The following is a 23,787-nucleotide window of genomic DNA, read 5'->3' as shown; positions in this document are numbered from 1 at the left end:
TCAATTAGCCTAAAATCTAGGCAGCCCATCCGCATTACACATGTATCAATGCTTCATTCCTTTTTATGACAGAATAATATTCCATTGTGTATATATACCAGAGTTGGTTTATCCATTCATTCACTGATGGACATTTAAGCAATTTCTGCCTTTTGGCTCTTGTAAATAGAGCTGCTGTGAACACATGTGTACATGTACTTATTTAAGTCCTTGTTTTCAACTCTTTAAGAAATATACCTAGGAATGGAATTGTGGAGTCATGTGGTAATTTTATATTTAACTTTTTGAGGAACCGCCAAACTCTTCCACAGTGACTGAACCACTTTGTATACTGCTTGTAGTCTTTTAATTATACTTAGTTTATCATTTATCATTTATACATTTATCAATTTGGTGGGCACTGACCTGAAACTATATTCAGAATGTTAATGAGACATTTCCCAGACATCTGTCTACATTGAGCAACTTACACTGTTACTTGGAAAAATCATTCTTTATTGCACATTGTTCCTAGTTTAAGTGTGTAGAAACTTTTCAGGGAACCCCTGAAATTTATAAGGAAGTGGTAAGCACTTGTATTATCATTAGACAAAATCAGCTAGGCAAGCAGCTTTTGGGCTTTTTGACATGGTCCACAGTAAGAAGTACAATTTACATCATGGACCAATGTGTAAACACATAGCACATGCACATATATGAAATAGGAATAAAAGTTTCCTATACAGTTTTACCATGTGAGACATGTGCTGATAATTTCCATTTATTCTTTTCTGTTTCATTTTTGTTTATCTTTTTAAGTGTAGGTAGACTAAGTTGATTTTACAACTCATAAAACATGTTGTCACCTTTAGTTTAAAAACACTGAGCTAAGCAATTCTCTGTAGATCCATAGTAGAACCTATATCCTGCAGCATGGCTTTCTATTATATATCCTATTTAAATAATTGACTGTTTTCAGAATCCCAATAGAGTTCAGATATCAAGAATTTTTTCTTATATAATCTGAACTTTTCTTTTTCTTTTCCTTTTTTTTTTTTGTCTTTTGCCTTTTTAGGGCCGCACCCATGGCATATGGAGGTTCCCAGGCTAGAATTAGAATTTTCATACACTGATGGTGGAATATATAATGGTGTAACCACTTTGGATAATAGCTTGGCAGTTTCTTTAAAAAATAAATATATGCCTTCTATATCTGGACAAAACTACTTAAAAGAGACACATGCACCCGCATGTTCATTGCAGCACTATTCACAATAGCCAAGACATGGAAACAACTTAAATGTCCATCGACAGATGAATGGATTAGGAAGATGTGGTATATATACACAATGGAATACTACTCAGCCATAAAAAAGAATGACATAATGCCATTTGCAGCAACATGGATGGAACTAGAGAATCTCATACTGAGTGAAATGAGCCAGAAAGACTAAGACAAATACCATATGATATCACTTATAACTGGAATCTAATATCCAGCACAAATGAACATCTCCTTAGAAAAGAAAATCATGGACTTGGAGAAGAGACTTGTGGCTGCCTGATGGGAGGGAGTGGGAGGGATCGGGAGCTTGGGCTTATCAGACACAACTTAGAATAGATTTACAAGGAGATCCTGCAGAATAGCATTGAGAACTTTGTCTAGATACTCATGTTGCAACAGAACAAAGGGTGGGGGGGGGGAAATGCAATTGTAATGTATACATGTAAGGATAACTTGATCCCCTTGCTGAACAGTGGGAAAATAAAATAAAATAAATAAATAAATATATGCCCTCTATGTGATTTAGGCCATTCCATTCCTAAATATTTATCCAGGAGAAAAGAAATATGTTCAGGAGTTCCCTGGTGACCTAGCGGTTAAGGATTCGGCATTGTCACAGCTATGGCTCAGGTTTGATCCCTGGCCCAAGAACTTCCACATGCCATGGGTGAGGCCAAAAAAAAAAAAAGAAAAAGAAAGAAAGCATATGTCCATACAGATACTTGGACAGGATTGTTCATAGCCAAATTTGGAAACAACATGTCCATCCACAAGTAAATGGATTAGCAAATTGTAGTATTTCTATATAGTGGAATATTACTGATAAAAAGGAATACAGGAGTTCCCTTGTGGTGCAGGAGGGGAGGGATCCAGCGTTGTCACTGCTGTGGCTTGGGTCACTGCTGTGGTACAGGTTTAGTCCCTGGCCCAGGAACTTTCGAGTGCTTCAGGTGCAGGCCCTCCCCCCACCTCAAAAAAAAAAAAAAAAGATTTATAAAAAAAGGAATATATAACAGCTTGAATGAATTTCACAATAATTATGCTAAGTGAAAGAAGCTAGAGATAGAGTATATATTGTAGTTTTACTCTACTAGAAAATGCCAACTAATCTATAGAGGCAAGCAATAGATCAGTGGTTGTCAGTGGAGCAGGAAGAAGGATGGCAAGAAGGGAGAAGTGGAAGGGAGGAATTTCAGAAGTGCACAAGGAAACTTCTGAGGGTGATGGATATAGTCATTATCTTGATTGTAGTGATGGTTTCATGAGTGTTACGTTTGTCAAAACATCAAGTCGTACACTTTAAGTATATGCCATATGTCAGTTATACCTCAGTAAAGCCATTTTAAAAATATGGTTACATCCTTACATTGGAAAATAACACAACAGTGAATAAAAATAAGATCCATGTGTATTGATATCAAGAAATAACTTTGATATGTCATTAAACAAAATGAGCAAGTTGCAGAGAAGTATCTCTGGTATGGTCTCATTTTTATTAAGGAATTGGTTTTGATGTACGTGTGCTATGTGTGTATATGTATCTGTTTTTATATGCATAGAGAAACATCTGGAAAGGTCCACATCATACTGATAACAATGTTTATCTCAGGATGGGCATAGAGATGAGAGGTAGGATAGAGTCAAAACTTCATATTTTATAAGCATTAGTAGTATTTGAATTTGAATTTTTTAGAAAGAATGCCTCCCCATGAACCTACTCCCATCTTATTGCCTATCTGTAACCAATTACCATTCCTCATCTTCTTAGCAATTTTATATTCTACCAAATCTTCATTTTCATGTTCCCAGTTCACAGCCCAATGCCTGATAGGTAGAGGTTCTCAATAAATGTGTAACGAGAGAAGTGAATATTGGTTTCTTCCAACAGCTGTGACCTCTACTCCATTGTACGCAGAAATGGGAAGGCATTGGTTCTTCTCTGTGTCTTTTGTAAGTTGCTCATTCTGAAGTAAGAAACTGATTTGCTAATAAGAATAATCAGCTGAAATATTTAGTACAGCCAAAAAGATAAATGGAAAGGCAGGAGTCAGAAATATAAATTAGTGTCAATAGTTGAAAAGATTTAATTGAAGTTAGTTCAGCTATTCACCAATATACCCATAGCAACTATGTTTTATCCATGTGAGAATCACGTTTTTTTTTTTCACCAATTAACATCTCTGAAATCATGGTATTTCTTGCAATTGATGGCATCTTACAATTATAATTGGTCTTAGACTTGGTGAAGTAAGGTAATTATAATTTCAAAGTACATAATCTTAATTGTACCCTGTTTTGGGAAGAATATTTACTTAACTGATACAAAAACTGAGAGACACAGAAAATGTAAATTATTTTCTACTGCCATACATCAAGGTTAACATTTGAGTACCAGTTATATTGTTAGAAAAGCATGAAAACCCTTTGTTATATGGGTAAGTGGGTAACAGACATGGGTAGAAAGTTGGCCCAGAGGAAGTACATATGAACGTGTGGGAAGATATACAACATTAAGAGAAATACAAATCAAAACAATTTGGTACCTTTTTAGATCTATTAAGATAGCACCAAAAAAGAAAGAGAAAGAGATAGAGAAAGAAATTTAAGCTAACATCCAGTCCTGGTAGCATTGAAGGTTAATACCATCTGGTTTTATTTCTGTATATTTTTTGGCTCATCTGTTCTTTTATTTTCTCTATGGGTTTTCTGGCTATACATCTTTAGTTTATTTTTTTAGGTGTTATGTTAGAGCAGTATTTTAGCCTTAGGAGCCCTGTACACTGTTAAATCATTGAGAATTACAAAGACCTTTTATTTATGTGGATTATATACCTATTGATATGTTTCATGTTAGAGATTGAAACTGAACATTAAAAATATTTATTAATTCATTTTAAAACAACAGTAAACTCATTATACATTAACATAAATTACATGTTTTAATGAAAATATCTATTTTCTTCTAACAAATATAGTGCAGAGAATGGCATTGTTTTAAATGTTTGACAGTTTCTTTAATGTGTGGCTTAATGGAAAAAGCTGGATTCTCATATCTGCTTCTTTATCCAATCTGTTGTGTTAGGTTGTTTAAGTTGAATTATATGAAGAAAATTTGGCCTGACACAGATAAGTACTTGTAAAGGAAAGGAGTTTTATAATAGCTTTTAAAGGTAATTTTAGGTATTTTTCTTGAGATTACACTAAACCTCAGCAATAGCAGTTTCTTAGTTGCGATATGGAACATGAACTTTCGGTATTCTGCTATACTGTAATCCATTTGTACACCTTATACTTTGGATGGATCTTTTTTTAACCTATGCATAATTTTATAACATCATACATGAATAAGTTTAGTGCCTTATTTTATGTAGATCCAAATGACACATTTCATTATACAATATTAAAAAAATCACATTTTTAATATTACCATTATTCTCATCAGGAAAATCTCTAAATAATAATTAGGAAGCTATCCAGCTCATGATGGTGGACACTACTTTCCAAAACTAAAAATTCTAACTTTTGTTCGAGAGCACAAAATTTATCCTTGATAACAATTACTGTCATTATTTTTCTTCAAGGGCTATGCTCACTTTGTTATTCTTTTAAGAGATGTTGTATGCCCAAGTCTGAATAGTATTACTTTGTCTACAGTTGCTCTTTCAAGTAGAAATAGCATTCCATGAAAAAAGCACATGGTTCAGTTCGCAATGCAGTCATTCAAGTGCTCTTCCATAAGTTGGTCATCAGATTTCAGTATGCAGCTTTTTGCATGCCTCCTATTTTGTCCTATAGAATATTAAAAATAAGTGTATCCCAGGGTCAGTATTTTGTGAAATAGCATACCACTTCATCAAGCAGATTCTTCGGTGAATTGAAATTTTTAAAATAAAAATTGGTGTATTCTTTATCATCCTCTGGCTGGTAGCATAGAATTAATGCCTACTAGTACAGCTCTTCCACATCTCACGGTGGGGTTACATCTCAGTAAATCCAGTGTAAGATGAAAATATTAAAAGTCAAAAATGCATTTCAGGGAGTTCCCATTGTAGCTCAGCAGAAATGAACATGGTTAGTATCCATGAGGATGCAGGTTTGATCCCCGGCCTTGCTCAGTGGGTTAAGTAAGGATCCGGCATTGCCACAAGCTGTGGTGTAGGTCATAGATGCAGCTCGGATCTGGTGTTGCTGTGGCTGCGGTGCAGGCTGGTGGCTATAGCTCCGATTGGACCCCTAGCCTGGGAACCTCCATATACTGCAGGTGCGGCCCTGAAAAGCAAAAAAAAAAAAAAAAAAATCATTTCAGATCACTTAATATTAGCCCATAGTTGGGCTGAGTCATCTAATATCACACCTATTTTATAATACAGTGTTGAATGTCTCATGTAGTTTATTGAAGACTGTACCAAAAATGAAAAACAGAATGTTGGTGGACACAGAATGTTTGCAGGTATATTTCTTGTGATCACTTGGCTGACTGGGAGCTACAGCTCACTGCCAATGCCCAGCATCATGAGAGCATCTTATACCACATATGATTAGCCCAGGAAAAGTTCAAGATTCAAAAGTCAAAGTACTGTTTCTGATGAATGCATAGAACTTTCACACCATCGTAGTGTCAAAAATCATAAATTGGAGTTCCTGTCGTGGCGCAGTGGTTAACAAATCCGACTAAGAACCATGAGGTTGCAGGTTCGGTCCCTGGCCTTGCTCAGTGGGTTAAAGGATCTGGCGTTGCCGTGAGGTGTGGTGTGGGTTGCAGACGCGGCTGGGATCCCGTGTTGCTGTGGCTCTGGCATAGGCCAGTGGCTACAGCTCCGACTGGACCCCTAGCCTGGGAACCTCCATATGCCGCAGGAGCGGCCCAAGAAATAGCAAAAAGACAAAAAAAAAATCATAAATTGAACCATCGTTAAGTTATAGATTATCTATATATTTTGATGCCACTGCCTTGTTCATCCTAGGGCAGTTGCAGTTTTACCCACCATTGTTTTTATACCATCAGGGCAAATGTCACACAGTGAAAAAGGCAAATTAACAGTATTATTATGAAAATAGTTTTTTCTTTTTAGTTGTGACTGCTGCATGCAGAAGTTCCTGGACCAGGGATTAGAACCTGTGCCACAGCAGTGACCTGAACTGCAGCAGTTACAACTCTGGATCCTTAACTTGCTGCCCCACAAGGGAACTCCCATGAAAATACTTTTGACTTAGGAGTTCCTGTGGTGGTGTAGTGGGGTAAGGACCTGACATTGTCTCTGTGACGATGCTGGTTTGATCCCTGGCCTCGCTCAGTGGGTTAAGGATGTAGCATTGCCGACTCAGACCTGGTGTTGCAGAGGCTGTGGCATAGGCCCCAACTGCAGCTCTGATTTGACCCCTGGCCTAGGAACTCCCACATGCTGCAAGTGGGGCTGAAAAAAAGGGAGAACAAAAGTAGCTTTGACTTAGTGGGACACTGAATGAGTGGATGGATCATACTTTGAGAACCACAGTTCTAGAGTTTACAGTTTGCTTCCTTAACTTAATACAGTCTACTTAGAATTAATATTGTACTACATTATATAAAATGTAAGAACCTTATAATATTGTGATACCATTTACTCATCCAGTGTTTGCTATATTGTTGTCCTATCATTTCCTTCTATACATGTTATAAGCTCTATAATTCCTTATTATTTTTGTTGTATATAGTTAGTGATTTTTTTAAAAGAAATTAAGAAAGCATTAAAAAAAGATTGTCTTTTATTGGTAGCTGCATATTTATCACTTCTGGTCTCTTTATTCCATTCTACAGGTCTGAGTCTATCTGGTACCACTTTTCTTTAGTCTGAAGAAACTTCTTTAACATTTCTTGTAGACTCTGCTAATAATAGCCTCTCCCAGATTTTATTTACCTGAAAATGACTATTTAAAATTTTCAATGTTATCTTAATTGCATATAGAAATCAAAGTTGACATTTTTTTTTTCTTTCAGCATTTTAAAGATGTTATTTCTTTGTGTTCTGGCCTCCATTTTTTCTGATTAGTCATCTGTCATTTGCATTGCTTTTTCCATTATAAATAATAGCACTTTTAAGATTTCTCTTTAGCTTTAATTTTTAGCAGTTTTGTGTGTATTTATCTTCCCTCAGGTTTGCTGTGCTTCCTGGATTTATTGATTGCACTTTTTTAAAATTTGGAGAATTTTTAGCCAGTATTTTTTCAGTTTCTTTCCCCACCCCACCCCCTCCTCTATTTCTGGGACTTCAATTTATGTGTTTCTTAGACCAATTTGTATTATCCCATAGTTTACCAAGACTAGTACTTTTTTTTCCAATCCTCTGTTTCTCTGTTCTTCAGTTTGGATATTTTCTCTATCATTAAGTTCACTCATCTTTACTTTTTTCTTTCTTTTTTTTTTCCTTTTTTGGCCACCCTAAGGCATATGGGGTTCCCAGGCCAGGGATCAGATTTGAGCCATAGCTGCAATCTAAGCCACAGCTGCCCCAGTGATGATCCTTAACCCACTGTGCCGGGCTGGGAACTGAACCTGTGTCCCAGCACTCCCAAGATGCTATTGATCTCATTGCACCATAGTGGGAACTCCTCACTGACCCTTTCTTTGTGCAGTATCAGCTTTTAAGCCTACACAATGAATTTTTTATTTTATATATTACATATGGGTAAGTTCTAGAATTTCCTTTTAATAGTTAGCATTTCTTTGCTAAGGTGTCCCCCATCTATTTATTTACTCTGTCCAACTTTTCCTTTAAATCTTGAAACATTTTTAAAAGCTGTTTTAAAGTCCTTGTGTATTAGTTTTAGCATTTGGATTTTCTCACAGTCTATATTTGTTGACTGCCTTTTCTCTTAATTAGGGATCACATTTTCCTGCTTCTTCACATGCTAATTTTGATTGTACAGTGGACATTATAGGTGAGATTTTATGTGGAATCTGGATTATGTTTTTTTCTTCCTTTAAAGGTGTTGAGTTTTTTCCTGGCAAGCGGTTAAATTATTGTCAGATCTTCTTGGTCAGGTCAGGTATAATTTTAGGTATTGTTAGGGTGGGATTATTTTGATATTAGTTCTGTCTAGTGTGGTAGTCTTATTCCTATAGCAAGGCATTTCTGGGGTCTTAACTGAATACTCAAAGTGTTCAGAGAGATCTCTCCATTCTGCTTAGCCAGAACTCCAGTATCTCCAAGCACTGCACGGCACTGCCTCTGCAGACTTCAGGGACCTCCCCTTTGTCCAGCCACCCCTGTTCTTCAGTGTTCTGCTGCACAAAGTCTCACCATCTCAGCAACTCTGAAGCCTGATCACTGCCTTCTCAATTCACAACACTGCTACTCAGTGAGAGAGCAAGGCTCTGCTCGAGTTCCACCTCTGCACCACAGTCTAGAACGTGTCTAGAAGGCCAGGGTAAATGTGAGGATTGGCCTCTTGTGTTTCTCTTAAGGAACATGGTCCTGTGCTGTCTGAAAATTTAAATTTGTCTTTAAATTTTGTTCCAGTGCCTAAAAACAGTTGTGTCATATACTCTTTTATTTTATTATTGTTTATGCAGGAGGATAAGACCATTTCTAGGCCCAAATCATAGGTCCTATATGGCAGTTTTAAGTTAGAATTATGAAGATTTTGTAACTATAGAGAAGAATGTTTTTTTTGTGTGTATATGTGTCCATACAGGAAGGGAACTGTTAATTGATTAGGGTGAGACTTTTTCTCTTTAAAATTTTCTGTTACTACTGTAATTGTAACTTTAAAATGACTCTTTTATGGAATTAAAGATTATTGAAATAGTGTTTGTTTTTTTGTTTGTTTGTTTGTTTTTTTGTCTTTTTGCCTTTTCTAGGGCTGCTCCCGCGGCATATGGAGGTTCCCAGGCTAGGGGTCGAATTGGAGCTGTAGCTGCCGGCCTTCACCAGAGCCACAGCAACGCGGGATCTGAGCTGAGTCTGTGACCTACACCACAGCTCACGGCAACACCAGATCCTTAACCTTCTGAGCAAGGCCAGGGATCGAACCCACAACCTCATGGTTCCTAGTCGGATTCCTTAACCACTGAGCCACGACGGGAACTCCCAAAGATTACTGAAATAGTTTTAAGGTGAAACTAATAAACTTTATTTATTCCCTTTACCTAAGAATATTTTATTTTTAATACCCTAGTCTCCTAATACATTTGTTACATTTGTCTTTAAATTTTGTTCTTTAACGACACTTTTGCATACACAGTAAATGACAAAGACAGAAAAATATTTTAGCCACATAGCTTACACTGTGGGTGCTTTGGTTTATATCTGATTGTTAAAAATTATAATAGGAAGTGGCACCACATTCAGCAGAATTTTCTATCTGTAAGATTCTCAAAAATATTAGTACTCAAGCCAAACAACTGAGGAGAAGGGGTGTGTGTGTGTATGTTTAACTTTTCCAAATCAAACCAAATACACAATTGGTTAGACTTTTATTGCCATGAATTTAAAGCTAAAGGAAGGAATCATCATCCAGTTGCACTATACACATGGAAGGAATATGAAATATACACACACACACACACATTAAAGTCATAGGATTTATGACTTAATTCTACTAGCCATGTTGTGAAAATTTCTTGCTAAAAATCCTATCTTTTATTTATTTTTAAAAAAATTTTTGGAGTTCCTGTTGTGGCTCAGTGGTGGCGAGCCCCGCTGGTATCCATGAGGACGCAGGTTCAATCCCTGGCCTCACTCAGTGGGTTAAGGATACATTGTTGCCATGAGCTGTGATGTGGTTTGCCCGCACGCTTGGCTGTGGTGTAGGCTGGCAGCTGTAGCTCCCATTCAGCCCCTAGCCTGGGAACCTACATGTGCCATGGGTGTGGCCCCGAAAAAATGTTTTTAAAATTTTTTTGGCCACACCCAAGGCATACAGAAGTTCTGGGGCCAGAGCTCAAATCCACTCCACAGCTATAATCAAAGCCACATCAGTGACGATGCCAGATCCTTAATCTGCTGAGCCACGAGGGAACTCTGCTATCTTTTATTTATAGGATTTCTTTTTCTCAAATTCAAGTTTTCAGGAAAAATACTCAGAATATTTTGTATTTTCTTTTCAATTCTCTTATTTAAGAAATATATATATATATATATATATTTTTGTCTTTTTGCCTTTTCTAGGGCTGCTCCCACGGCATATGGAGGTTCCCAGGCTAGAAGTCTAATCAGAGCTGTAGCCGCAGCCTACGCCAGAGCCACAGCAACGCAGGATTCAAGCCACATCTGCGACCTACAGCACGGCTCATGGCAACGCCAGATCCTTAACCCTCTGAGCGAGGCCAGGGATCGAACCCTCAACCTCATGGTTCCTAGTCGGATTCATTAACCACTGAGCCACCACAGGAACTCCAAGAGAATATATCTTCTTTTTAATTACAAAGATTGCTAGGTTTTCCCATAAGAAGGATGATAAAAATTGTAATGACCGTTTTTATATGTCTTAAACATACAGTATAGTTTTTTTAATTAAAGATAATTTTTTAAAAATTATCTCTAGTTGAAGCAGCTTTACAATATTAGGGAAATTTTAAGGCAGTTATCTCTTAATTCCACTATTCTAATATAATTGTTTTTAATCTCACCTAGTGTATATATACTTTTATATAGTTGTGATTAAAATACATATGCCTTTGGGGATCTGCTGCTTTATTCATGCTATTTCATACATACTTTTCCATGTTGTTACATAACCTTCATATCTACCATTTTAAATGTTGACATAATATTCCTTTGAGTTACTATAATTTTTCCATTTCTTATCACTGAGGTTGCTGCTAATTTTTTACTATTGTTACATTTGATATTCCAGTGAATACTGTTGTACAGATACTTCTCTGTATAGAACTTCTCTCTCTCTCTTTTTCTTTTTTAGTGGCTTCATTACAATAAATTCCCAGAAGTACAATTTGCAAGTCAAACAATATGAACCATTTTCTCCCTTCGGTGGTGCTGGTAGTTGTTGTTAAATACCTGATTATTTTGCAGTTTGTTTGTTAGTTGTCTCTGTGTTTGAATCCTACTATAATTGTATTTATTACTTATAAACCTGGGTGATTCTTTTATTGCCGTCTGTTGGGTTTTGGTGTGCATGAATCAGACTCTTCTAATATAAAGAACTGCCATAAAGCAGCAGGTCTGGAGGAAGTCCCCATAAATACAGTAGAAACATTTTATAGATTTCTATGGGGATTCTTTAACGGTACAGTGGAAGATCTGTTCTGTAGGGGCCTAGGGTATAATATTCTCCTTACTTAGCAGTTAAGAAAATGAAGCAACATAAAAAACAATGTAAGGAAGTTAAAACAATTTAAGAAATAACTCAATCTATTAAATACTCAGGAAGAGGCAAGTTAAACTAACAGTTTAAAACAAATGCTCAAAGCTAAAAACCACATTCACTGTCTTTGTCTCAGGCTTGATTTTTTTTACAGAGAAATGGACTGTTCTATTTTCCTTCTTATATTTTGTAGAAATTTATAGATGAGAAACTTGTCCCCAGTCTTAATAATACTGTTTTTTAAATAAATGGTTTATTATCTTTAATGTCATAAGTGTTACATGATGATTAATATCCTCTCTATATTTATATGTACAGAATTAAAATGTAGTTACCAGCTCCAAATTATGTATTTGATTGCTCATATATATTAAAGTAAGTCAAAGTAAGAATTTGTTCTCATGTCATTTATTACAGCAAGTGACAAAGCTGTTTAGTCCTTATTTGGGTTGTAAATAACTGCATTTTATTTGAAATAATGGTAGTTAAAATTTCATCTGTGAAACTCTGATTTTTGCATTACGATATACGTTTCCTAGGAATTTCAATATACCAGTTTTCATCCTTCTTAAAAGAAAAAATTTCTCACCTTTCAGTGGTATATTTATAGCCAGGTTACTGGAATATACCCTTTCATATCTGATTGAATAAACATGACTTAAAATAGTAGCAAGCTTATTATCATTCCACCCAAAGCAACTCCTTGTTCTGTCATTGTTACCCTCATTTTCCTTCATACTCAGTTTTAAGACTTTGGAATTATTCTTGACTTATTCTTCTCCCCCGAACGTCTAGTTAATCTCTAGGTCATAACTACTGTTTTCTTTCATAGTGTGTCTCCCTCCACTCTGCGCTTCTGTTTTCCATTGCTACCAGCTTCGTCTAGGACTCATTGCTCCTAGGCCACTGCAACAGACTTGAATTTTTGGGCATGCAGTTTCTTTATTGTTTAGAAAAATGGTTTATTCCAGGAAACTACATCATTCACTTACAGTTTTACTTATTAGAAAAAAAGAAATGCAGACTTTATAAAAACAAAACCTTGGAGTTCCCTTCATGGCTCAGTGCTTAACAAACCTGACTAGGATCCCTGAGGATGTGGGTTCAATTCCCGGCCTGGCTCAGTGGGTTGGGGATCTGGCGTTGCAGTGAGATATGGTGTAGGTTGCAGACATGGCTCAGATCTGGTGTTGCTGTGGCTGTGGCGTAGGCTGGCGGCTACAGCTCCAATTCGACCCCTAGTCTGGGAACTTCCATGTGCCTCGCGCTAAAAAAAAAAAAAACCTTTTTTTGTATAAAGATGTTTCTTCTATTCCAAGAAATTTTGGTAGCAGAAAATAATATCCTTTCATATAGAGTAAATTCGGAAAATGAAAACACATGTAGAAAGTGCCAGATCCTAGAAAGATGACCTTACAAGCTATATCAAATAGTCTATCATTTAAATATAAATGAATTCATATACAGAAATTAAGGCGGCTAATAAGAAAAGTGTAAAAGGAGTATTAAAAAACTATCAAAGAATGCCCTGTTCATAAATTAACAAAAAGGTAAATAAATTTAGCCTTAGTGTGAAACAGCAAACCATGCCAGCACCCAAATAAACGTACACCATGGTCCTCCTGGAGCATAACTTTAGCAATCATTTCCCAGAGGTGGCTGGGGCTTGCAACAAAACAAGCTTTAAACAGAACCGTAGGAGTTCCAGGGTTGTACCAGCACCATCCGAAGGAACATTGGACAGAGTATATTTATTTGAGATGGAATTTGTTTGTATCATTTGTCTTTGTTGTATCTAGAATAAAAGACATATCCCTTGTCACTCTTTTTCTGCCTTTTTCAGTTATAAAGCATGTTTTATGATCTTCATTTTTTTTTGAAAGGGATCACATGCAGTGGTCAAAAGAAGAAGAAGCAGCAGCCAGAAAAAAAGTGGAGGAAAACTCAGCTGTTCGTGTCCTTTTAGAAGAGCAAGGTAGGCAACTGCATGTTGTCACACCTGGAGCCTGGCTTTTCTGTTTGACCTTCCACTGATTCAGTTCGCAACTTTGTCTCTTTTCTTTCTGCTTGTGTCACTACTTTGGAGGGTTTCTAGCTCCTCCCTGTGCTAATCTACTTGTTCCTTTGGGAGAATTCCCAGTTATTTCAGTGTAGTGGGACCAAAGTTAATTAAATAAATTCACCCTAGACTTGCTCTTTCAATAGTCATATTATTGCTTTCTCTGGGAGATACATAAGGGTGGCATTTCAAACAAGATATGAAGACACACTTTTTTTTTTTTTGCTATTTGGTTTTGTTTTTTTGGCTATATCCAGCATGTGGAAGTTCCTGGGCCAGGAATCGAACCTGTGCCACAGCAGCGACCCAAGCTGCTGCAGTGACAACACTGGATCCTTAATCCATTGTGTCACAGGAGAACTCCAAAACATAATTTAAAATTTTTCTCTCTTGCTATGCATCTTTTAGTATGCTGTTAGACATTTCACCTACTAGGATCATTCAACCAATTCAGAAACTTTGAGCTGAGAGGATAAAGTCATATCAAAATGTCGCTGGTCTTTTAGGATGAATGTAAAGTTTCCATATGGATTTGAGGTTCTTTTTTTTGGAGGCCTTTGCTACTTAGAGTTTAATTTGGGTACAGCTTTGCCAGCCTTCAAAAAATGGCTTCTGGGAGCTCCCGTCGTGTCTCAGTGGTTAACAAATCCGACTAGGAATCATGAGGTTTTGGGTTCCATCTCTGGCCTCACTCAGTGGGTTAAGGATCCAGTGTTGCTGTGAGCTGTGGTGTAGGTCGCAGACAGCTCGGATCCCGCGTTGCTGTGGCTGTGGTGTAGGCTGGTGGCTACAGCTCCGATTGGACCCCTAGCCTGGGAACCTCCATATGCCGCGGGTGTGGCCCTAAAAGGACAAAAGACCCAAAAAAGGGGGGGGGAGGGACTTCTAAAAAATTGGTCTGTGCTACATTCACAAAACCAGAAAACAATAAGTGTGCATGAAGAGGTGAAGAAATGGAATCCTTATGCACTCTCAGTGTAATTATAAAAGGGTATACACTCTCTATTGAAAGCAGTATGGAATTTCCTCCAAAAATTGAAAATGGAACTACCGTAGGATGTAGCAGTTCCACCTCTGAATATACAACCAGAAGAATCGAAAGGGTCTTGAAGACATATTTATATTTGCACACCAATGTTCATAGCAACAACTTTCACAATAGGCAAAAGGTGGAAGCAACCTAAATGTCCAACATAACTTGATAAACAAAATGTGGTCTGTTGGGATTCCTGTTGTGGCTCAGCACATTAAGAACCCAACACGGGAGTTCCCGTCATGGCGTGGTACAGTGGTTAACGAATCTGACTAGGAACCATGAGGTTGCAGGTTTGATCCCTGGCCTTGCTCAGTGGGTTAAGGATCCGGCGTTGCCATGAACTGTGGTGTAGGTCACAGACGTGGCTCACATCTGGCATTGCTGTGGCTCTGGTGTAGGCTGGTGGCTACAGCTCCGATTGGACCCCTAGTCTGGGAACCTCCATAAGCCGTGGGAGCAGCCCTAGAAAAGGCAAAAAGTCGAAAAAAAAAATGAACCTTACACCATGTCTGTGGGGGTACAGATTTGATCCCTGGCCTCGCTCAGTAAGTTAAGGGTCTGGTATTGCTACAAGCTGTGGTGTAAGTTGCAGAAGTGGGCTCAGATCCGGCGTGGCTGTGGCTGTGATGGCAGCTGCAGGTGGCAGCTGCAGCTCCAATTCAACCCCTAGCCTGCAAACTTCCATATGCCTCAGTTGTGGCTGTAAAAACAAAAACAAAAAACAAAACATGGTCTATTAATATGGAATTTTATTAAACCATAAAAAGAAATGGAATCCCTGTCCCATGCTGTAATTTGAGTGAACCTTGAGGACATTATGTTAAGGAAATAAGCCAGTCACAAAAAGGCAAATTCTGTGATTCCACTTACATGAGGTACCTAAAGTAGTCAGATTCATAGAAACAGAAAGCAGAATGGTGGTTAACAAAGGCTGAGGGGTGGAGGAAACACAGAGTTGTTATTTAATGTAGAGTTTTGGATTTGCAGGATGAAAAAGTTCCAGACATCTGTTCCTCAACAATGTAAATATACTTTAACTCTGCTGGACTGTTCATTTAAAAATGGTTAAGATGGTAAATTTTATGTTATGTGGTTTTTACCACAATTTTTTTTAAAAAGCACACTGAAAAAAATTTGACCTCTGTCCTTCTCACTGCATAGCTGGGAACCCACAGACAGTTGGCCCAACCCCTCCACTCTCTAGAGAGGATTTTCTACCTTATTTTTCTTAAATGATTTCTCCTTAAAAAACAGTTTATTGAGGTTCCAGACACACAGAAATTAACACAACTCATAAACTAGTTCTCACAAAACTCAGTGAATTTTCCCAATACCCACATGAAGAAATAGAATATTATCAGTAACCCAGAAACTTCACCATGCTTCGTTTCAATTATTTTCCCAAACCCCTAAAATTCCACAAAGAGCAACCACTATTCTGACTCCTAATGCCATAGATTAGTTTTGCCAGAACACTTGGTCCTGGTCATCATCATTTCTCTCTCTCTTTCATTTTTTTTTCCCACCTCCCCTTTGGTTGCGCCTGCAGCATAAAGAAATTCCCAGGCCAGGTATCAAACCCACACCACAGCAGTGACAACACCATATCCTTAACCCCCTGAGCCATCAGGGAACTTCCATCATCATTTCTCAATCACTCTTGTAGCAATATCAGTGTGCCTGTTAAAACAAGAGGCAGCAAACTATGGCTAGGGGCCAAATCCAGCCCACTGCCTGTTTTTATAAATAAAGTTTTATTGGAACACATGCTCACTTGCTAACATTGCCTATGGCTGCTTTTGAGCTATATAGAGTTGAATAGTTGCAGCAGAGACCTTATGTAGCCCACACAGACTTCTTACTATCTGGCCCTTGACAGAAAAAATTTGCCAACCCACGAAATAGAATTTTGTTTCCAGATTGATCAGCTGTTCTGAAACTCCCCAGGGAAAGATATTCGCATTCTTCTGTGCAAGCCAAGCGTGGTGAAAATCACTAATCCCACTGGTAGTTAACTGTTGTTCGGGTGACTTTCGTCTACAATTGAAGCTAAACTCTGAAGCAAAGGTAGCTGTTGAAACAGCTAATGAGACAGCCCTCCTTAGCTGCCCTTACCCAGTGAAGTGGGCACTGTGGCCCTGTCTTATCTTCTGGCATCATCTGTTGTCCCTCAGAACTAGTTTTCCTTCTTTACCCTAAGCATGAATGTGTTCTGGAGGATGGACAGGAAAGAAGAGCACCTGATCCACAGTGGAACCATTCTATTTTTATGAGCTCCAGCCATGCACTCCCAGAGTGGGATGTGGCCAGGGAGTGTTGGGGTTGGATTTGAGAGTGCATACCAGTGGCAGTTCTGCTTACAAATCAGCCAACATTGCATTCCTTTGCAGGAACTCTGTCACACTATTTCCGAGGAAGTATAATTTTGCTTCTTTGCCAGCAGCTGCACAGACATATTTTCCACATTACTCAAGCTTCTGCTAGTGGCCACCTGGATGTGACAGAGTCAGGCCTAAAGAGAATTAAAAGATATCAGTCATCTTAATTCTTTTCCAGGAAGTTAAAAATTATCCACAGTGTATTTCCTGAGAATATGAAAAACCCAGGATTTTTTTGTCCATACTCTTTTGAGTATTTCTATTTAGAACATAAATAGATGAGCAGTGCTGATAATGTTCCCTTTAAGTGCTCTTGCACATGGCTGCCTATTTTGGCCTATTTATGTTAACAATGAACTTGAGTGAAGCTAATGAGAAGGTTATTTTCAGGCCTTGGAAACCACAGTAAAGGAAAAATGACAGTTCCCACAGAACCATAATGTGACTGAAATAGAAAGGTGGTGACTGGCCTCTTTCTATAGAAGCAGGAAAAGCAGGCTGGAGAGGACTGAGGATATTGCTTTGAAGCATTTGGTTTGCTTATTAGCATGTCCAGTTCCTTTCTGATCAAGCCTTCTGGCTGCCTTGGAGACACAGAACAAAAGAGTCCATTTCAGAATGACTCAGAGGGATGAAGGCTTCTGCTGGGTCCCCTCTGCGTCCCGCCTTAGCACTGCTCAGTGCAGTGGACTTCATACATGCCGTGCATGTTGGAGAACGGCTGCTCCAAGGAGAGGACCACACAACGAGGATGCCTGTTTCCTCACCCTTAAGCAAGGTTGCACAGAGCAGCAACTGAGGCTGCCGTGAAGGTGGCAAAGAAAGCAAATTTGTGTCCTCAGGAACTATGTTGAGTAACAGGACATTACAGTGAGAGCACACATCTACCCACCCCCCCAGTCCAATGTCTGCCAGGGATGATCAGCCTGCTAGTCTGCAGAAGTCCTAGTTGAGACTTCTAATTTGATACTTAACATCTGATGAATATGGGTCAGGGTGAATAGATGCACTTAAAAGCTCTACTCCCAGACATTGTGAAAACCCAGAGGAAGCTCTGACCCGTTTCTTCTCCCAGTGCTCCTGTTAACTACCATCTCTTCTTATCCAGCAGGGTCCTAAATCTTTGCAAGAGCCAGTTTCGTCCATCGTAGTATTCCATTTGTAGATTAGTATACGGCATGACCACTGTTCATTGATTTTGTCTTCCTTATTTTAGTGCCGCTGGGAGGAAATACAGGTTGTTCTTCCAGGCTGGCCAGCTCTCTGGCACATTTCTTTTGGTCTCTGTGTGTGTCAGTCTCTCCTGTCACTCCCATTTCCCATTTCTCACCTATTGTCTCAGCTGTTGGTGAGAACTGAAGTCAGGAAACACCCTCACAATTCTGAAAATAAGAACCTATCCATCACAAATGAGACAGTCTTTTGCTGTACAATGGTTGATATTTCAATCTGTGATTAAAATGTATAGCATCCAAGCTCTGATTAGCAATATTTCTTTCAATTAGATGCCCAGATTAATGATTTTTAATTCCACATTTCCTTTGGGTAATTTATTTTAAATTTTATAATAGCTCAGGTTTCTTTTTAGAGCAGGTTAATGCAGAGACATGAGAAAGATATATTTGGCAGTTTTTGAGTTAACATGATTATATTTTATAATTTCCTAAAAACATCTCCAGTGTGTTATATCTCAGCTGGTTACTTAGCAAATGTAATGGGTTTCTAAAACTTAATAACAAAAGCAGCTGCTATGTTTGCTTTAAAATACTGTTGTAAATAACCATCTACCTAGAATGAGTTACCTATGTCAAGGGGAATAGTAAGAGAATCCATCCCACTATACCTTCCTTTGTGGGTACTTTAGCATTTGAGGGTGTCCTGTGTGAAAAAACAAAATAGAGAGTAGCTAAGTGTTTTGTGTGCTGATAAGTTTAGGGCAATTGATTATAGGTCAGCTTTGGTTGTTTAAAATTTCATACAGTGCTCTTAGAAATATACTTTAAATTTCATAACTTCAGGAGTTTTCTTTTATTAGACAGTGTCATGTGGAAATTTCCAACTTTGAGAGCTCAGGTATTTGTGTAACTGATGTGCAGAAATGACTTTAAATTGCCTTTTGTTACATTGCAACTTAGAATAAATTTTCATAATTCATATTAATCATATCATAGATGTCAGAGATATAAATGGTTTAATTCAATTTCTAAGTTGTGATATTCGGTGTGATTCAGGGTGAGTTCTGAATATTTAAATATGGTTACTGTGTCATATTCCTTCTTCCCCTCAGCAGTATTGAATTTAATAAATAAATAAATGAGAAGTCGCTTCATTTGTCTGTGTGTGAACAAATCACTACATCCCTTTTACTGCCGTTGAGCAGTTAACTCTGAATTGGCAAACTAGGAAAGGAAAAAGGAAAAAATGCTCCTCCAGGAAAAATTCATCATTAATATACCTGTTTACAAAATCAGTTGGACAAGAGAAAACAGAGCAGATTTCTCCACACTATACTCTTTTATCATTATAATGGCCTGCACTTGAGATGAGTGAACAGCAGGTTTAAACTCAATTTTTCACTCATGGTCAGGAAAGTCACTCTTTCAGTTTCCCTGTTATCACAAATACTCTTGCAGTTCAGGAAATTAAATCATGCTAGAGGTGTTTACCTTGTCTCATAACCATAATCATGAGTTTGTTTGAGCTTCCATGGAGTCTCAGAAGCTGTTACATTTTACTGGGAAGTGTGGAGTTGCCAGCATTAATTGAAGGTGCTGCTGAAAGCACAACTTTAAAAAGAAAGACAAAACAAAGTTCCAGTCCCTTTGCCTTTATCCCAGCCCATCCTGTTTTGTTTCTGTTTTGTTGCTGTCCCACAAACCCAGCTATTTGCATAGAGCATTGTATGTTCCCATTGCTTGTCATAATTTCATCCTGCAACCTTGCATAGTTTATATTTTATATAACACAAATCGGGTTTAATTCATTCTGTATTTCTTTTCTTTTTTTTGCCTTTTCTAGGGCCGCTCCCACAGCATGTGGAGGTTCCCAGGCTAGGGGTCAAATTGGAGCTGTAGCTGCCGGCCTACGCCAGAGCCACAGCAACATGGGATCTGAGCCACAGCCACGTCTGCAACCTACACCACAGCTCAAGGCAATGCCGGATCCTTAACCCACTGAGCAAGGCCAGGGATCGAACCCAAAACTTCATGGTTCCTAGTCGGATTCGTTAACCACTGAGCCACGATGGGAATTCTTCATTCTGTATTTCTGATCTGTTTTTTATGTAGGTCCACTCCAGTCAGCATTATTTTTACTATTTGTTTATACTAATTATAAGTCACACTAAGGTTGTAATTTCAACTTGATGCTTCATAACGAGAGGAAAAGATAGAATTAGGAAAACAGTATTTTCAGAGGTATTTTGGAGGGGGTTAATCTTGGTTTTTGTCCTAGGAAGGCAATATAGTATAATAGTTAAGAGCATGAAGTCAGAAAGACTTGGTTCAAGTCCTGGCTCTGCTGGATGACCTTGGGCAAATTTTTTATCTTCTCTGACCGTGAACTTCTTTGTCTGTAAATCAAAATAATATGTCTATCTGAGAGGTATTATTAGGACTGAATGGGAAAAAGTAAAGCATTGGACATGCCTGGCACAAAATAAACACTTAGTGCATGCTATTGTTATTTTTAATGCTGCTGTTGTTGGTATAATGATTTATGGACTTGTTTGGTTTTTTTCCCTCCTAATTCCTGAGTGGGAAATACTTGAAAAAGACTTGAAAGTGTGTATACTCGCAGAACTTGACTGTTGTCTCCTAATAGTAACCAGATCCTTTTTAAAGATTGGACAGCCTAGGGTTGAATTTAGGTGCTTGATATATTTGGTATCTGAAGCAGATCCCAGTCACCTCACTGCAGATTCATTTTCTTTATGAACTGTAGAAATTAAAACAGTAGTAGAGGCTCATTTTTATGATAGCAATCTGATCCAAGATTTTGCAGTTTGTAGAACTGATAATGTTTAATGTTCATAAATTCACGGGATTTAATATGAAAGTACATAGACTTTTTAGAGCTTGAACATAGAGATACTCTAATTCAACTACCCCATCAAATGAAGAAGCTCTTCAGGCAAGTAGAATGAAGAATTCAATCCTGATTCTTTATCTTTGTGTAAGATATAGCCAAAACTTTGCAAAAGACAGACCTCAAAATTGTTAAATTGTCACCATCACTGCAGGTTTTCATCTGATTGTTACAAATGACAATAAAATAAATTTTAGATTTGCAATCACTGTATAGACCATTCTGTGTGGCTGTTTTCTCTCAATATTATTATTCTTTTAGTTGCTATGTAAGATTACTCTTGTTTTGACATGCATGGTTCACTTGGTCATTCCTATGTTGTTGGCTGTTTGAGTTATTTCCACTTTTTCTTATTATAAATAGCACTGTTATGAACATCTTTCCTTTCAAGTTACTCCCCTGCTGTTTGTTCCTACTGTCTATCCCTCCTTCCCCTCCATTAATTCTTAGGGGAATATTTCCTCAAAATCATCAAGGTATAGTATTACTTTCTAGTTACTGATAGTTAGGTTCAAACTCACTTCACAAGTAGCTTGGTATTGGAAACTCAGATAATAGAGATTTGACTAAATATAGGTCTTCTTAGGTGGTTGCTTTTTATTAAGCAGAAAAATCTTTTACCACCGTAGAGTAAGTTACAAATAGAGTTTTTAAAAGTAAAAGGAAGATGAGACGGTATAAGAAGACCTTGGGGAAACTTGACAGTTTCCTAATTCCTCCTGAGTTAGAATGTGGTTTTGTTTTCTTACATAGTATATCAGGTACACTCCAATTTTTTAAAGTAGAGATAGAACTATATTAAAGATAGACAATATTTTTAGATTACCAAAAATAGGCTTCCTCCCATTAGGGCAGATGTGAGTGTGTTTTGTTCTTCAGCATCACATAATTCTTTTGTTACAAAAATATGCTTTCATTTCTCAGACTTTAAATGCAGATGGGAGTTTCTGTCTTTATAGCTGTCCTGCTGCCAGATACAGTTCAGCCTGGATGGGAAGGAAGTCTTGTGGCCACATGGGTGGAGGTCCATGATACAAGGCCATAAAGATTAAAGTGGAAAGAAAGGGAAAACTATAAGGGCTTCAGGACGGGGTTCTCTAACAGAGATGAACTGCTTATTCTGAGGGTAGGGGCTTCTTTAAAATTATGAAAGAAACGAGACTATTGGTTTCAGTTGTGGTTTATATTTGAAATAAATAATAATTTCACATGGATCAAAATTCAAATGAAAATTCTTCCTCAAACCCTGGTACCCAGTCACTCAGTTCGACTCTTTAGAGGCAACCTGTATTAGTAATTATGTGACTATCCTTTCAGAAGTATTCTGTCCATATACCAGCAAATATGTGTATATACATACATACATGACTGTTTTTATGTGAATGTCCACACATATATTCTTTTTCTTTTTGTTCTAACAAATGGTTGCATCATATACATAATGTTTTACACTTTGCTTTCTCACCTAACATTAAGTCTTAGAAATTACTCTATATCAATGGAAGTTTTGTTTTTGCTTTTGTTTTCTTGAAGGCACTTTAAAAACGTCCTGTGTCAAGTTTGGGATTAGCATATGCACACTGTAGTATATGGAACTATGGTATAGCACAGGGAACTCTACCCAGCATTCTGTGATAATCTATGTGGCAAAAGAATCTGAAAAAGAATGGATATGTGTATATGTATATGTATAACTGAATCACTTTGTTGTACAGAAGAAATGATCACAATATTGTAAATAAACTATATTTCAATAAAACTTAAAAAAATGTCCTGTGCCTACACTGGGTGAAAGTTGTTTTTTTTTTTTTTTTATCTTTCTGCCATTTTCTTGGGCCGCTCTTGCAGCATATGGAGGTTCCCAGGCTAGGGGTCAAATTGGAGCTGTAGCTGCTGGCCTGCACCAGAGCCAGAGCAATGTGGGATCTGAGCCGCGTCTGCAACCTACACCACAGCTCAAGGCAACGCCAGATCGTTAACCCACTGAGCAAGGGCAGGGACCGAACCTGCAACCTCATGGTTCCTAGTCGGATTCGTTAACCACTGAGCCACGACAGGAACTGCTGGGTGAAAGTAATTCTTAACCCAGGGATTAGGCCTGGTATATATTAGTATCCAGTAAATGTTTGTTGAATGAATGAGTGAGAGAGTGAGTGAATTAATGATTTTATTAATTTAAGCTAGAGATAGAGGCAGAAAGCTAAGAACTACTTGAAGTTCTGATACTGTGGACCTAACCCTGATGGTGGGACCCAGGGTAATCTAAGGAATGACATCACAAAATGCATATCTTTTTAAAAAATGCATTAGAAATTCTCTTCAGGCTTCATACTAGGAAGTGTCAGTAAGAAGAGATGCCTCTGGAGGTGAGGGAAGAATGGAGTTATGGGGATGGCCCCTAGATTTCAGGAGTCAGGATACGTGGTCCTGGTTCTGTTGTGACAGGGCTCCAGGACCTGGAACAAGTGGGCTCATCTCTTTGTGCTGTCCTTTCTTCAGATATGAAACAAGAGTGTTGGAATAGATTATATCAGTGGGCTATTCTAACTCTAAGATTGTGTCATTTATCTATCTATCTATTTATTAATTTATAGGGCTGCACCTGCAGCATATGTAAGTTCCTAGGCTAGGGCTCCAGTTGGAGCTGCAGCTACCAGCC

At 37.9% G+C, this 23,787-nt stretch overlaps 1 protein-coding gene across 7 annotated transcripts in view; it reads left to right on the top strand.

Moving 5' to 3' along the window:
- METTL8 (methyltransferase 8, methylcytidine) overlaps positions 1 to 23,787 on the top strand; it is an 86,249-nt gene that overhangs the window by 45,751 nt on the left and 16,711 nt on the right. For all 7 annotated transcript variants that reach the window (XM_047772864.1, XM_047772862.1, XM_047772866.1 and 4 more), the window contains one exon: positions 13,453 to 13,544. In XM_047772864.1, coding sequence (XP_047628820.1) covers positions 13,453 to 13,544 — 92 coding nt within the window. The remainder of the gene's footprint in view (positions 1 to 13,452; positions 13,545 to 23,787) is intronic.

The sequence above is a fragment of the Phacochoerus africanus genome, chromosome 3, assembly GCF_016906955.1.
Source record: "Phacochoerus africanus isolate WHEZ1 chromosome 3, ROS_Pafr_v1, whole genome shotgun sequence".
Lineage (NCBI taxonomy): Eukaryota > Metazoa > Chordata > Mammalia > Artiodactyla > Suidae > Phacochoerus > Phacochoerus africanus.
Note: the sequence above shows the minus strand (reverse complement) of the source record. Positions and strands in the feature narration are given on the sequence as shown.